Here is a 16911-nt window from a genome sequence, read left to right on the forward strand (position 1 = left end):
TTTGTATACTTTTGTGTACTCATGGGCATTTCTGCCCCGATGTATTTTGAAATAAATCCATTATAATTATTATTATTAAATTATCTATTATTATTAAAGTGATATTATGGGCATCTAGCAGTTAATAGGTGTCTATCGCAACCGTTGTTTATTTTTGGTGTTTTCACTTCATATACACTTATATTTGTTAATGCAGCATCAACATACTAAACAATATCCCGGAAAGAGAAAAATAATGCATTTGAATATCAACCGTACTTTCGTTTGACAACTGATCATGCATGTACCATGTGAACCTAAATTTAGTTTTAGTGCAGATTCGTTCATACGACACAAGACACAATTTTGTTTTACGGATCATTTCGGCTTAGAGGACCGGATGAGTCACGTAAGAATATAGAATAAAAAATATATTTTTATAAACAACTGGTAGCAAGATGAGTTGCAGATAATTGGTCAGTAACCAAATTTTAACTAACTCTTTTGACCTGTTAATTCTTTTCAGATTTCAGCTCAATTTAACCGTGAAAAATGCCCATAATATCACTTTAATAAATTATTATTATTATCGTTATTATTATTATTACTATTTTTATTATAATTTATTCATATAATTTTCTTAATACTCGCACACAGATTTCAACATTGTCCCGGCGTTTACCAACCTGCCTGCGAGTATTCCATTAAACGAGAACATCGTCATCGGCTCCACCGTGGTCACCGTGTCGTTCAGCGATGGTAATGCGGCCGACAATCACACCTTCACACTGGGGACGTCACCGTACTTCCAGATGGTCGATCCGTCATGTAAAGTTTTAATTTCTCGTTGTATTTCGCTGTTTTGATTTTATGTTTAACGTTCCGTTTTCTGCAACAATACGATGTAATTTTTGTCATGTTGTAAACCTATTGTATTGTTTTGAAACAATGATCGTTATTTGTCCGTAAAATATATCCAAATTGTGAACGTTTTATTTCCTGCGATTTATTAATTTTAATAAATATTTGCATTTCTTAGGAGTTGTTTGAACTTTTTTGCCATGTAATAAACGTGGGCTGCATGAACGTTTATATTTTGAAAGTAAATAAGTGAATTGTAAATATAAATTATAAGTGTTTGTGTTTTAACTTGCATAAGATATCCTCTATTACATAATGATCATCCTTATTTAAGCCGGCGTTATCACCACGAAGGCAACCATCAACTACGAGGCGCTAGGCGGCGTGTTTTTATACCCTATAAGGGTCACCGTAAGTGACGGAACGGCGACGTCAACGTCTACGGTGACGTTTGTAATAAATAACGTCAATGAGCCGCTGGAGTGGAATGCCGCCATATATCAAACCGATATTGCGGAAGGGTCGGTCAGTAGCATGCTATGTTTCTGGTTGCAACGAACTATGAAATTACATTGAACCAGTTGATTGTAAACTTATTTTATACAACTTAGTATTAAACTAAAGACTTTAACATCACACATGCAATTTAAACACAAATAATTAATAACAAACGTATGATCGTAGGTTTCACACATTAAGCGTTATGTGTACATCCCTATTGCTATGGTTTCGGAAATCCCATAAGAATGTTTAATACCTACCGAGTGATCATGTTTTTTTCATATTTCTATTACAATGGTTTCATCGATACCTATTGCTATAGCTTCGTACATCCATTTTGCTATTGTTTTGTAAATTTCTATTGCTAGGCTTTCATACATCTTTATTACTCTGTTTTCATTCCTAACGATTTATAATGGTTTTGCGTATTCCTATTACATCCGTATTGTTATAGTTTCTTAAATCCTTATTGGTATGGTATCGTGCCTACCGGTTGCGATGATTTTGTACAGCCCCGTGCTGTTGTTTCTTGCATGCCCGTTTTGTTTCCGTTGCTAAGAACTCGTACATGCCAGTCTCATTGAGTAAGTACCAAACCGTTACTATGGTTGACGTACTCACCTATTGCTACGGTTTTATAAATCTCCATACCTATGATTTCGTACATACCCTACATTATTATTTCAGCCGGTTGGTAGCACAGTGCCCGATCCAGGGTTCGCCATCACGGACGAAGACGTTGGGGATACCTATAAGTGCTACATGAACTGTGGGGCACTGGCAGGGTGAGATTGCTATGTATGAAATAGCTATATATGTAGATCTTAATGTCACTGTATTCCGGACCATGAGGATAACAATTCTAAGTACCCATTTATATGATGGTGTAATACAATACAGAAGGAATCAGAACTCAAATATGATGTAGAAATTTAATATTTCGGCCACAATTGCAAGCATACGGTATAACACTAAACGAAGGAGTTATAAAGATAAAATGTTATAAAGACATCGTTTTATTTTCCAATTTAAGCAACACTTAATTTGGACATTTTTGATGAAAATGATGAACATAATTTTCTTAATAAGTATAATATTGTTAAACACTGCAAACGCGCCGCCACCCTCTTCATTGCAGCTATTTCACTATGACGACAGCTTGCGTCATCAAGGTGACGTCAGTCTATAGCTTGGACGCGGGGCTGACCAGTCCGGTTGTCTGCAACCTTACCGCAGTGGACACGGGCGCACATACGGCTACGGCCACACTAACAATTACAATTGGTAAGAAACACGTTTAACGAGGAACAAGCTCGTCCATACGATTTGTGGTAAGACGCTATCAAGAGTGTTTACATATTTAAGAATTAACGAATAACCTTGCGGATGTTCGTTATTTATGTATGCTGGGTAAAAAGTAATGCGTTTTTTCCTAACATGAATGGCACAATCACTCTGTGGTTGGCTTACCAGGCAATCCGTTATTAACAATCTGGAACATGAAAAAACACATAAATGTTACCTAAATTCCATTGATTCATTCTATGTTTGTGCCCGACAGACGACGCGAATAACTACTCGCCTGCGTTATCGCAGAGTTACTACGGATTTACGGTGTCGGGATACGCCGGAAGTGGTACAACTGTCGGGACCGTCAACGCCGTCGACGCCGACACTGGGGCTTTCGGAACGTTCACCTACTTTCTGAACACGTCGGCATTACCTGGGAATTACTTTACAGTATTATGCCTTGATGTTTTAACAATCTTTGTATAAAATAAACCACTTTAATGTTTGTACTTTTCTGGACAGAATAATTTGTTTAAATTTTTAGAAAAAGAAAAAACACAACGTAGATTGGCTCAATAAATTTAATAGAAGTATAATTAATTGTATGAATTTCTATTCCAATAATCATTGACCGTTTGCCCATTCACAAGTTTTCGTTTACGTCGTTTATCTCGTTGGCGATTTCACGTCCCCAGCATTTATCGTTCTCGATGTTAATGCCATTGCATGTTCAATTCATGTTGGTTTCTATATGTTTCTTTTGCTACATGGCGTCTGTTATTTCAGCCATCAGCAATGTCTTCATTTGTCAATTATATCGTTTTTAATTTCGTATGGACATTATCCGTACTGCTTTTATTAATGTGAAAGTAATATCATCAGCACAATAGATTGTTTGCATTTGTTCCATCATGCTGTTTCACATTTGCACTGAATGTCGTCTGCATTTAACGCTACTTTTCTTGTGTAGGTAGATGGCGTCACCGGAGTGGTGAGTACAGTGGTGGACATGGCGACCACATGCAGGTGTTCGAGCACCTCATTCACCATGCCCCTGACGGTTACGGACGCTGGTGGGCGTTCCGGAAGTGCCCAAGTGATCATTTACGTGTCTGAGGCCACAACAACCACTACTACAACGACAACTGCAAGGTGCACTTTCATTTATTGCAATTGTTAAAAACCAATTTGTTTATTTCTTGGAATGTGCTTGGTCTCTGAAAGCAATTTGATTGCGTTTTATTCGGCAATTAATAAGGATATGATTGAATATGGATATTTCGTTGAATCCGGTTGCAGCATTACATACAATATTTTTCAAATAATAATTGTAAGATACGGATCTATGTATGCTATTACAACGTTGTTATATATATATATAATATATATATATCGATAAGTTTATCGTTAAATCAAAAGTGAAATTAAAAAAAGTGCTTTCTGTTCATTTAAAATTTATTTGGTCAACCGATACATATAAACATTTCCGACAAGATTCAAGAAGTTCTTCGATGATTCGAGAAACATCGCCTGGTTTTCCGTTGCGATGATATTGCTTGCAGTGATCGCGGTTGTGACGCCTTACGTTATGATCCGTTACGTATGTATGGGGCCCAGCTTGTGTCGCAATCCACTCCAGCCCAGGTGGGATTATTTTTGGTGCATTAACTCGCTTTTCAACTATTCCATTTTGTAAATATTTTTACTTCTCTCCGAAGAAACAAATCTATTTTTTAAGTTATATTTTTCAACTATTTTAAATTGTCAATTACCTCATTTTGTTATTGTATCAGTTTGGTATTTACGGTTTTCAAAATGACACATTTTTTTTTAATTTGATCATACCATTTCATTTATAACTGTCTAATATCACGATGTCTGATATAGTTTTTATATCACGCAAACATGAAGTTATTTCATATATATATTTCGTAAAAAAAAACAAATTAAAAAAAAACTAATCCTTTAATACCAAGACGTAATATATTTCAGAAAAAAGCAACAGCCAAATAACAGTAAAAACAACAACATATTTTACAAGTATAAAGCGCAATGCCATCATTATTAATACGTCAAATGTCAATCATCATATTCATTAAAATGCAACATCGTAGCGATTATATGTCAAAATATTCGTGTACAATGGCGTTATAATGGTATAATAAGCCAAAACAACAGCAACGTATTACTGCCCTATCGTTATACTTACATAATGCTGGCAAATTATCAATTATTTCAGACCCCGATTTTCTGAGCAAATACGAAACCACTCGAATGGTTCAGCGAAGTCAACTGTGCCACATGTGGAGAAACAGGTGCCGACTGGTATGGTGATCGTTAGATAAATCATCATCATCATCATCATCATCATCATCATCATCATCATCATCATCATCATCATTATCATCATCATCATAATCATCATCATCATCACCACCACCACCACCACCACCACCACCACCACCAGCACCACCAGCTTCAACACCACCACCACGCCCACCACCACCATCACCACCACCAGAACCACCAGCTTCACCACCACCACCACTACCAACCTTATCACCACCACAACCAACACTGTCATTATCACCAGCACCGCCACCACCACCATTATCACCACCACCACCACCACCATTATCACCACCACCATTATCACTACCACCGACCACAATTATCACTACCACCACCACCACCATTATCACCACCACCACAACCATTATCACCACCACCACCACCACCATTATCACCACCACCACCATTATCACCACCACCACCTACACCACCATTATAATCACCACCATCAACTCTTTCACCACCACCACCACCATTATCACCACCACCATTATCACCACCACCATTATCACCACCACCACCACCATTATCACCACCACCAACACCATTATCATTACCATCACCACCATTATCACCACCACCACCACCTTTATCACCACAACCACCACCATTATCACCACCACCACCATTATCACCACCACCACCACCATTATCACCATCACCACCATTATCATCACCACCGCCACCATTATCTTCACCATCACCACCATTATCATCACCACTACCACCATTATCATCATCACCATTATCATCACCACCACCACCATTATCATCACCACCATTATAATCACCACCATTATTATCAACACCACCACAATTATCTTCACCACCAACACCATTATCATCACCACCCCCCATATTATCATCACCACCACCACCACTACCATTATCATCACCACCACCATTATCATCACCACCACCACCATTATCATCACCACCACCACCACCGCTATAATCATCATCACCACCACCACCACCATTATTATCATCAACACTACCACCACCATTATCATCACCACCACCACCATTATCATCATCACCACCACCACCACCACCATTATCATCATCACCACCATTATCATCATCACCACCATTATCATAATCACCACCACCACCATTATCATTATCACCTACACCAGCATTATCATCATCACCACCACCACCATTATCATCATCACCACCAGCAACACCATTATCATCTTCACCACCACCATTATCATCATCACCACCACAACCACCATTATCATCATCACCACCACCACCATTATCATCATCACCACCATTATCATCATCACCACTACCACCATTATCATCATCATCACCACCATCATTATCATCATCGCCATCACCACCACCATTATCATCACCACCACCATTATCATCATGACCAGCACCATTATCACTATCACCATCACCATTATCATCATCAGATTCTTCTTCATCTTCTTCTACTTCAAAATCATCAGATTCTTCTTCATCTTCTTCTACTTCAAATTCATCATCTTCATCTTCTTCTACTTCAAAATCATCTTTTTCTTCATCATCTACTTCTACTTCAAAATCATCATCTTTTTCTTCATCTTCTTCTACTTCAAAATCATCATCTTCTTCTTCATCTTCTTCTATTTCAAAATCATCATCTTCTTTTTCATCTTCTTCTACTTCAAAATCATCTTCTTCTTTATCTTCTTCTTCTTGAAAATTATCATCATTTATTATCATCATCATCTTCTTTGCGTACGTTTTCTTCTTCGTCGTCGTATTCTTTTTTTAAATTATTTTCTGTTTTTTACTTCTTCGTCATCTTCATCCTCTTTATTGCTATCGCTATCGTCATCACTTGGCATTAATTCGAGAACTTTTAAAAGGAACTTATCATGTTTTCGAAAATTGGCAAAATGAAAAAAAAATGTTTCAGATTCGCATATTGTCATTGCAGTCATGATATTTGTGGGGAAACAGTTATACTTAATATTTACCAAGCTCTAAAATATACATTATATCCATCTTTTGACGATTTAAAAACCTGAAAATTGTAAACCGTTGCAACGAGAAACGATTGAATATTTTGGAGAGTTCTGTTGTTGTCTTTATATTTTGTCACAGAAGGCTTGATTTTATGAAGTATAAAATACATCTCTTATTGAATGGGCCCGGAATGGCCGAGTGGTCTAAGCGTTTGACTTGTACTCCAGTGGTTCGAGCCCAGTTTACGGTTACTTTTTTTTCTTAAATTGTATGCTTGTTTGTTTTATTTGAGCTTTTTTTATCCAATGTTTACATTTATCAATATAAATCATTTAATGACAAACTTCAAAACATGCCAAAATCTGTGAAAAGGCCCCTGTAAGTCGCAACGCTTATTAAGAAGTTTAACGAGGGAACATGTTTACAAAGCGCGTTTACTTTGCACGCGTAAATATGTGAATGTTTCAACAATTTTCTACCTATTCTCTTATTTCAGTACGGCACCCTCCGCCTCCGAAAGGTATGTAGATCTGTTGCGTTATATGACGTTTGTGTAGTAACATATATATAAATAAGATCATCACTAATTTTTAGCAGGATGTTTTAACTAAATAAATATATCGGCTATTTGATAATTTGGCGGATTTGCGTAACGCCGTCGTTAACATTTTGCGTTCAAATTTTCCATTTTCGTAATATTTCGTTACGAATCTTCATGAAAATGTGCACAATGTTTCTTCGAGGTTCCTTTACCGAATGTGTGTGTATGGTTTTGTTTCATTGCATAATATGGACGCAATAGCTAAAAATAAAAGCATGTCAAATCATTTTTATTTCTAAGCATGCTATTAACTTTGTTGATTATAACACACAAATGTACGTGAGATTGTCCTTGACCGAAATATTGAAAAGATTCCACTCCATTTTTTCCGAATGGCCATTTGGGCTAAAATAGAATAACCATTGTGGTTTTGTATGTGTGATATTTATTCCTATATTAATAGCTAATCTCCATAAATCTTTCTTGAAATCTGTCATCTGAAAATCAATATTGTCACTATTTACTGCACAATAAGTCTCAAATGATTATAAATAGGGATATGCATATACATATTTTATATTACCTGTAAATTTCAAACAAAAGTTATTAACCCATTTATGCCTAGCGTCTAGAAAAAGGGCCTTGGAAAACAGCGTTGACCCAGATAAGATGCCGCATGTTGCGACGTCTCATCTGGGTCTGCGCTGTTTGCCTAAAATAATTTCTGTAAGAAGTATTCTAAATGTATAAAAATATACTAGACATCCCTAATTTTGGAGATAAATTTATCCAATTAAGAAGGATGGGAGAGTCCACTAAGCATCAATGGGTCAAGGGGATCATATGCCAGCATCATTGAAAAGGTTACGGAATTCCCCTTGCCAAATATTATCAGTATTACACACACAGCTGATATAGAAGTACATGTATGTATAAAGACAAAATTTGCTCACCCAATGAATAGATGTCTTAATAAGGTAATATAGGGAACCAATGCACAAATTATTGCAAAAATATTGCGTGCTTTTATGCGCCGAAATTGCCGCCCGAGCTTGAAATTAATTTGTGTTTATATATTGACATATTTTCAATATCCATGCACATTTTAAACAAATGTTCATTGGAGGGTAATCTTTTCCAAACGTGTGCATATTGTTAATCTTCATAATACGTCCGTCAAATTCAAAAATAGAAAGATGTATAAACGCCATGAAGTGTAAAGGAGCGAACTGCATGCTATTCCACATTACTATTTTAATATATTACATATGTCATTTTGACCCACGCGTATCAAAGTGGGAAGCGGACAACGACAACGAGCGAGGCATGGTATTGTAATGCGCATGGGGGGGGGGGGGGTAGAGGGTTAGGGTAAGGGTTAGGGGTCGGGTTTGGGTAAGGTGTAGTCTTAACCCATACCTTAACCCTAACCCAACTCCTAACCATAATCTAACCGTAACCCAGGGTTATCTGTCCCTATACCATGACTCGCTCGTTGTAATTGTCCTCTTCCCAATTTATGATCTTGAACTTAGCCATGGGCATGATATTAGCATTAACTGTTCCAGACTTGAGTACATTTCACAAGCCACTAAATTAAAATAATGAAATAAGAATATTTTTTCAGTAACTCTAAAACTGATATTTTTTGTATACTATGTACCTTCTATGTCTGTGCATTTTCTTTAACCTTTTCCAGAAATGCAGTCATGGCGGACACAGCGGCTGTACTAAAACGCTATGATTTGAAGATTTTTCTACGAATGACGTCGCTACACATAACGCAGAACCATTGTAGAAAACTGGTGACAATGTCAGAAGAAAAAACCTGATTGCACATCGCTTGATTACTATAAGCATGTCTTCATAGACATGTGCTCTACGATCTTTTGCTTGTTCGGTTATCAAATTGTTCATTATAAGACATAACTTGCACACATGTTTTCACATCCTCTGTCTGCCTTTAAAGGTGTTACAATCTTGGTCCCATAATGCAAATTCATTTGAAACCTTCTCCAATGTCATACCGGAAATGTCATACCGGAAATGTATTTACAAACCTTTAATAGACCATTAATCTCGCTCGAAGATGCTTTGCTAATTGATCTTTATAAGCAATCATATTGTTACACGTGTGCACGTATGTGATGTAAACATCAGTTTTGTTAACTTAACGATGAATAGCTGATTTTTGTGGAGCTGTGTTACCATTCTTTTCACCTTCGCTGACCTTGTGAGCCTCCAATGAAATTTGAATAAAATTTCCCGCCAGTAGGCGAAAAACTGTTTGAAACAGAAAACGTGCAATCCACAAGCAGTTAACACAATAACTTTAATAGGTAAGTCAATTGATTTTAATTTGTGTGAAGTATATGGTATGAAAAGGGATACTAGAGTATATTTTAAAACGAAGTTAACAGCACGATCATCGTGAAACAAATTTATCTCCTATTAAAAGGCTCGAGGGATAGAACAGTTTCACACTCAACTCTCGTCATAACTACAGTCTGTGTGTTATATTTGGAACATTGTCAGCACCAGAGCATTTGTAATTTAATGCTATGTTATCATATTTAGTAATTACTACAATTTTGCGTTTTGTGCACTTGTATATTTTAGATCATAGAAGTATTGCTGTTCCCTATCCTTATATGTTTTTACCACAATATTTTCATTTGTTTTATTAATTTGACCGTTAAACATGTAAAATTATTTAGCTTTATAAAACCGTTTTCCAGCACAGGAATCGTGACTTAACTTTAATCCATTGCATTCCATCTCGCAAGGTATCAATGTCAGTTCACGGTCAGTAAAAAAAAATGTTATAAAGACGCCATCGCGTTAAATAGGCGAGCTTGAACTTTATTTTGGCCAGAAATATCTTAAATGAAGATATTCTGCGATATTATAATGCTGCGTCAATAATATATTCTTATTGTGTTTTCAACGAATCCAGGATAATTACTAGTTTTGATAAATTCAACAAGAATTATTCCAACATATTGACCAATTTATTAAGTATTCGCGCGATGATTCACGATAATAATCGAATCAAATAATGTCCAACAAACCACTAAAACAGGTTTGTTTGAAGAACGCGTTTAAAATATTTCAAATATGTACGGATGCTTCGTGTGTAGCCGGTGACTAATATGTGTTCCTTTCATTTCCGTTCTTATTGTGTCTTTCAATTTTGTATCTATAGTTTTATGATCAATTATATCCTATTATCCAAAATAAGTCACGGAATCTGGCGCAATACCCCGTAATTGATTTGCATGTGATGCAGCAAAGAACTGCAAAGAAAAGGGCTTTCCCTATCTTTGTTCTCATTGATATAATACTTCATCTTTCACCTTTTAAAAGATATTTCTTATTTATCATTAAAACGAATTTACCAATAGCAATTTTCCAAGCAAGAAGGACAATGTGTTTAAAAAAAAAGTAGCTTGCAGTGTGTTCATTTTCACTGGGAGATTTCACAATGGTGTGTTTCGTCTGACCCAGGCTGACCAGTGACTACATCCGTTGTATTTTAGCGTGGGCGATGTCAGTGCAGCTTTTCTTGGCCGACTGTCTAGTTTTACAGTTCCACGTTTATCACACATTTTAAATTCCTACATGCGATGTTGTAGCGAGATGACAAGTCCTCTAGTTGAATCACTATATCTATACGGTATGTACTAACGAGGCTGTAATTTTCACGTAAGCTTTCCATATATCGTCACGCATTACTACCGCAATGATTGAAACGTTTGATTGTTTTAATGTACAGCCGCTTGATGAATATTCTTTGCAAATCGTTGAACACGTCTGCTATTATGATGAATTTGTTATAACATACATTTCAATAGTAAATGATTTTACGATAAAATACAAAGCTCTGAAATAAGTGTATTTTAAAGAGACTTTAAACGAAAAAAAACACTGATCTGCCTGCCGCCGTGAATATTCTTGAGTCAATTAGGTCTTAATCGAACTACAACGCTCGTTTTTGTATTATTTCCAAAAAAGTTTCGAATATGTTTCACAGGTATAGCGTAACCTAGCGACCATTTGCACTAAACAAAACAGTCGCAATATTTTTTCCAGAAATCCCACTTGTACACAGACAGTATTCATTTAAATGGTACGGTTTAATGTAAATGCAAAAATAAAATAAGAACGATGAACTGCATTTTCGTGCACATGGGTATTGAATTATCCAGGCCGTTTTAGCGTGGCACGGCGCAATTCCATTTTTTTGTAGCGCCACGCTGCCCCCTTTCAAAGACATTTAGCGCCACGCTGCCCTTTCCATAGACCGCCGCCCTTCCTTTCATGAGTATACAAATAGACATTACATACAACTGACTTCCATGCGCCCTTATTGATAACATCTTAAACTGATATTATGGGCATTTTTCACTGTTGATTTGAGCTGAAAAGAATTAACAGGTCAAAAGAGTTAGTTAAAATGTGGTTACTGACCAATTATCTGCAACTCATCTTGCTACCAGTTGTTAATAAAAAATATGTTTTATTTACGATATTTTACATGACTCACCCAGTCCTCTAAGGCTAAATGATTCGTAAAACAAAATTGTGTCTTTGTGTCGTATGAACGAATCTGCACTAAAACTATATTTAGGTTCACATCGTACATGCATGATCAGTTGTCAAACAAAAGTCCGGTTGATATTCAAATGCATTATTTTTTTTCTTTCCGGGATATTGTTTTAGTATGTTGATGCTGTATTAACAGATATAAGTGTATATGAAGTGAAAACACCAAAATAAACAACGGTTGCGATAGACGCCTATAAACTATTAGATGCCCATAATATCACTTTAATTGCCGCTTGACAAATCTTAGGAACTTCAAAAATTCATCACACATTTTAAAATATGACATTCGATGTCTAAAAGGGTCAATACGTTTTAAAAGTTCATGCCTTAATTACTCGGTTAATGTAACAATTTATATTTACTTCGAAACCTTACAAAACAAACATTTCTTTGTATCACACGCACATAAATCGTCTTACTTTGAAATAAGTTTACGTTTAACTCGTATACATTCACATTCCGACCATTTCAATAAAAATGTACCATGCTCACGATAAAGCAAAAGTTAATGAAAACGGTACATCTGTTTTGCGATGATGAAATTGTATTTCTTAGGTATCTAGAAGCCAGTTCATGGTAACGTGATTAAAGCCAACACACAAAACGGTTCATGCAATATGTCTACTTCATAGCAGTTTTATTTAAGAATATGTGAAACAAATTTGGAAAATGAAAATAGCACTTTAAAAATCAATGATCAGGTATCTTTGAATTAAGAAGTATTAATTTTAAAGACAAAGTTTTTACACCAGCGAATGCAAGTATTTGTTTGCTTGCGAACAACTAATGTTAATACCGTGTATTCAGAGCCATTTGCCGGACATATTACGATTCACAGAGCAATGTTATTTTTCTACGTACGCTCAAGCAATTTCCGTCTTCAGTAACTATAAATATACCATTATACATCCGTTTTATTAAAACGAAATGTTCGGAAAACTACAAACGAACGATTAAATCCTACAAAGACGATAATAAAAAGATTTGAACGTATCAATCATTATCCGCATAATTCGCGGAACGTTTTTCGAAGTCATAAACAAACCTTGATCATTCGACCAAAATTTCTGGAAATATTTAAATACATGCCTATTAGTCTACATATGTCACTGCAGGCTTAATTCACTGAGCATACTGTTTTCACATATGTTTTTGTATGCGTCTAATTGTGTTTTTAGTAGTTAATACTGATGTGCCATTGTTTTAATTTGTTTATAAGGGAAATGCCTAATTTTTAAATTGCTTCATGTGTAATTAAACCTTTTTCGCTCATTCTCTCTTGGTGCATCCATCTTGAATACACTTATTTCTAAAATCTGAGAAAAGCTGTGGAATATCTGGAGGTAGCATTGACATCATTTTACAACTGATCCACAATCATTTCAATGGTTATCACAATTATATATATATTTATGAGCATCGATTCGTACTCATGCTTGTCAAAAGTTGAATATGTTCAACAATAAATATACTGTACACAACAACAGATCATGGACCAAATTGTTGAACAACGTCAATCCACTTCTTTGATATCGCTTAAACAAAATATGACAAGCAATATGTTCAAAAATTAACTTTTAGTCAGATTCTACTAAACACAAAAATGCTCTCCTACTAGGTTACACCGCATTAACTAAAAAGCGCGGTTCAAAGGCGCTGTTTGTGTCTCTCAATTACTTGCCCTCGGATTTATGTAAGGGATCTTTTCATAAATAACTGTTACTCGTTTGGTATTTTTGCATTTTTATGTGATAGTCATACACACATATTCGAATTGATATCAGTATGTTTCGATAATTAATGAAATGAATTGCATTGTGCTTGTACTTAATATTAAATGTCATTCTATCTCTTTCGACTATTGGTCGCTTCTGGTGTCGATGCGAGTTTCAAATCTCACAGTTGCATGTGAAAAATGAGCAGCAGTAACAAGCCGTATTCCCAAATTTCGTATTCAAAGTCTTCTTTTCTTTTTTAGGGAAAAGTGTTATGCGAGATTTTGCGTTCTTGCTTTGTATATGTTTATTTCATAGTCAACAAGTATTATTTCAGCGTGGTCATAAAATATAAACATGTAGACGAAAAATGAAAAACAACCAAGTTTTTACAGAACCAATGCATACGAAAGTCCAATTTTGATCAATTTTGAATATATTAGTATCTTTAACTCTCGAAACTCCGTCAAACATCATATGGTGTATAATACTCTTAAGTGACAATTGCATCAACTAGCTTTAATGAAAAGGTATTCGATCAGAAATAAAAGACAACATGAGTGTAATTTGTGATTATTTGCTACTGCCTTATTTTTCCCAGAAAACATACTTTGCATCATAATAGGAAGTAACATAAGGCCCATAGTGGCAATCCATGTTATCATTCACATAATCAATGCTACACAGATCTTAATATTGCTTCACTTTATAACAGAATAAGGAATAGATCACTTTCATATAACCATTCTGGACATATTCCAAAGCCGGTCAATGCCGCTGTATATTAGCTATACATATATTTGCCTATTTCTAAGATGGCAGTGACCATTATGTTAAATAGTATAAATGTGAACGACTTAGCAAATGATTTTCATATCTGAAGATTCAACAAATGATGGTCAAACTTTCAATTAAATGCACAATAATTTGAAGACATGGCAGGAGAGCATTGAAGCACTCTTACGCTAGACGTAGAGTAATGCTCTATATACTGAACGGGTTTGTTGACTAGGCTTGCGAGTTGGAAACCTACAACCGTTCAGTTTGGTAGATATGTTACATTGTACGACAGAAATCCGTTGTATCTTTCTTGGACAGTTTTAATGAATTAAAAAAAAAATAAACACAAATTTGATGAGTTCGCTAAAGGAAAGATTTTGAAGGACATCAATCAGTCAAGGATGTATATGACTACTTGTAAGTGCTGACCTCACAACCAATGCAATAAAAATAGTAAAATTCTGAATAAAAGATATAAATTATTCAAATGGGAACGTAATAAAAACAGTTGTTTTAAATTCAAGTCAAGCCCCATCTTGAATGCCATGACAACAGCATGTTTTTATACAGTTTCACATTAGCCGTCTGGTTGAAGCAAGGATTTTTTTTCATCCGTTTCTTTGGCTCTTACATGCTATAGATTTAAGAAAGCTTATCTTAAAACATTATTGGAACAATATTTGTATTTGCATCCTCAACTCTAATTGTGTGACCTATCCTGGCCTATACAGGATGATACATAGCACACTCCGCAAATCAATAAAAAATAAGTGTCGCGGTCTTGTGAATCTCATGAACATTTATTTTGTTGCAACACACCCAGATATCATGTTTATAAATTTGCAGTTGTGTGACTAAGCTTTGATGTTACAACAAAAAACTACCGTGGCAAAATGTAACAAATGAAGTGGTTCTAAAGCAAAAGGTGTTTAAATAGTAAACATAATATATTACAGTATACTTTGGTTGCAGGATAAGTAATAACTCTGACTTTTTTTACTTGACGAGCACATACCAGTTTTCTTACCCGTATAAACTAACATACTGGGTAAGCACTACTGTTGTCAATTTAAAATAGAAAACCTTTCATTCGTCATGTGCGACCTAAGTGAACATATGTACTCCGAATATAATTTGTATACTTGCATTAAATGGAGTAATTAGTTACTCGACGTTATGACGTATTTCCGTATCTATCGGTGGATAGTCGCAATAATGACAAATGCAATCCTGTAATCCAAACACAAACCCTTTGCCGAATGAATTACATTTGTAGAAAAAATAAAGCTGCAGAGAAAAGGGAGAAATTCGTAATGCCATCCAATATTTAGAAGTAGTTTATTCAAGCAGGGTAAGTGACAAAGTGTGTACTCAACACGGAACAAAACGTGCAACTAAATATAGAACATATTATTAAAGCTAGGATTACCACCTTGAAACGGCCAATGAAAAGCATTTAAGCATCGCTTTGGAAAAACGAGGTTTAATTCATTGATCGCAAAGCACTCACGTGTAAACTAACATAAGCAATACAATTCAAGTTATTGTCTCTATTATCACATTTTTAAATAGACATTATTATTACAAAATGCGAAAACAGGACTGTGTTTTGCCAACCTTTGAATTCAGAAAATATCTAAAATGTGTACCTATCCATTTATCTACGAAACAATACATTTTAAGTCTCTATAATGCTCAAAATCAACGAAAATTTCTTAAAGTATTTCGTAAAATAAAGTTAAAACCTAAACAATCAGTGTTCTTTATAGCAAAAGCCACAATTTTAACGCTAGATTTTGTATGATTACATAAATTTTTGTAGAAAGAAAATGCTCGTTTTTATTTATTTGTGACCACAATAAATTCCAGTTTAATTTACCGCGAATATATATATTCATACGACACACGAACACCATATTAGTGTTCATGTGTCGTATGAATAGATATCGCTGCGGGAAATTAAAATGGAAAAACAACGAGCATTTGTATCTACAAACATCTTTTTTACCAGAACACATCTGGCGTTGAAATTTCGGCAATTTACATAACGAACAATGATTTTTAATTGGTTAAGTTTATTTTACGAAATATTGTACGAAATTTTTGTTAATTTTGAGTAGTAATGTTACTTAAAACTATTCATAAACAAACCGCTTGATATATTAAGAACAACAACTCAGATTGGACCAATTATCTATTTATGACAGAGGATTTTCCCTTTTTTTTCGTATTAATTTAATTGCATCAGTATACAACTTAAAATCAACTAACCTACTTCGTGCATCATATTTAAGTCTCTATAACGCTAAAAATAAA

At 35.2% G+C, this 16911-nt stretch overlaps 1 protein-coding gene across 1 annotated transcript in view; it reads left to right on the plus strand.

Annotated features, from left to right (window-relative positions):
* Window positions 1-10234, plus strand: part of LOC127873471 (protocadherin Fat 4-like) — a 39192-nt gene extending 28958 nt beyond the window's left edge. The window contains exons 11-20 of the mRNA XM_052417350.1: window positions 637-807; window positions 1175-1365; window positions 2029-2126; window positions 2480-2625; window positions 2903-3081; window positions 3602-3783; window positions 4126-4275; window positions 4871-4956; window positions 7448-7471; window positions 9192-10234. Of these exons, the coding sequence (XP_052273310.1) occupies window positions 637-807; window positions 1175-1365; window positions 2029-2126; window positions 2480-2625; window positions 2903-3081; window positions 3602-3783; window positions 4126-4275; window positions 4871-4956; window positions 7448-7471; window positions 9192-9226 (1262 nt within the window). The 3' untranslated portion in view covers window positions 9227-10234. The remainder of the gene's footprint in view (window positions 1-636; window positions 808-1174; window positions 1366-2028; window positions 2127-2479; window positions 2626-2902; window positions 3082-3601; window positions 3784-4125; window positions 4276-4870; window positions 4957-7447; window positions 7472-9191) is intronic.
* Window positions 10235-16911: the final 6677 nt, after the last annotated feature.

This window comes from Dreissena polymorpha, chromosome 3 (assembly GCF_020536995.1).
Source record: "Dreissena polymorpha isolate Duluth1 chromosome 3, UMN_Dpol_1.0, whole genome shotgun sequence".
Lineage (NCBI taxonomy): Eukaryota > Metazoa > Mollusca > Bivalvia > Myida > Dreissenidae > Dreissena > Dreissena polymorpha.